We start from the raw sequence: 782 nt of genomic DNA, 5'->3' as shown, positions 1-782 counted from the left end.
TGGGGAAAAACGGGGCTTTGGGGGAAAAACGGGGCTTTGGGGGAAAACGGGGGTTTGGGGAAAAACGGGGATTTCGGGGTTCTCCAGCCACCATGGGATCATCAAGAGAGCCAGCAAAAAATAAAGTCAGTGCTTTTCCTGGAGAAGTAGGAATTTTGGGGGAAACTCGAGGGAAAAACAGGGAAAATACAGGAATCTGGGGAAAGAATGGGGATTTTGAGGTTCCCCAGCCAGTGAAGCATCCCCGGGAGAGCTGGCAGGAAAACATCAGTGATTTTCTGGGAGAAATAGGGGAAATTTTGGGAGAAAATTGTGTCATTCTGGGGAAAAAACCAGGAATTCTGAGGTTGGTTTGGAAAGGTGGAGCTGGAAAGCAGGGAATTAAAGCTGGAATTCTGTCCTGGAATATTGACACTATTGATAATTAATATTAGTTCATTAGTATTGGTTAGTTTTAAATAATCATTCATTTGTAGCAAATGCCCATCCCAAATCCTCCCATCCCCTTTCCTGCCCACCGAGGCCCTCCCCAAGCGCTGCTTTTGACGGATTTTGCCGTTTTTTGCCCCAGGAGCGGCCTGGGCCGGCAGACGTGCCTGGAGTGCAGCTTCGAGATCCCCGACTTCCCCAACCACTTCCCCACCTACGTGCACTGCTCCCTGTGCCGCTACAGCACCTGCTGCTCCCGCGCCTACGCCAACCACATGATCAAGTACGGGGTTCTGGGGGAAAAAACCGGGATTTGGGGAAAAACGGGGGGAAAACTGAGCAAAAACGGCAAA

At 50.3% G+C, this 782-nt stretch overlaps 1 protein-coding gene across 1 annotated transcript in view; it reads left to right on the top strand.

Moving 5' to 3' along the window:
• The window catches only part of POGZ (pogo transposable element derived with ZNF domain), a 23,646-nt gene that overhangs the window by 16,418 nt on the left and 6,446 nt on the right, over positions 1 to 782 (top strand). The window contains 1 exon segment of the mRNA XM_031065433.1: positions 477 to 712. Within this exon segment, the coding sequence (XP_030921293.1) occupies positions 477 to 712 (236 nt within the window).

Source organism: Geospiza fortis, unplaced genomic scaffold, assembly GCF_000277835.1.
Source record: "Geospiza fortis unplaced genomic scaffold, GeoFor_1.0 scaffold15, whole genome shotgun sequence".
NCBI classification, from domain to species: domain Eukaryota; kingdom Metazoa; phylum Chordata; class Aves; order Passeriformes; family Thraupidae; genus Geospiza; species Geospiza fortis.
The sequence above is the reverse complement of the archived record's forward strand: the minus strand, read 5'-3'. Positions and strand labels throughout refer to the sequence as shown.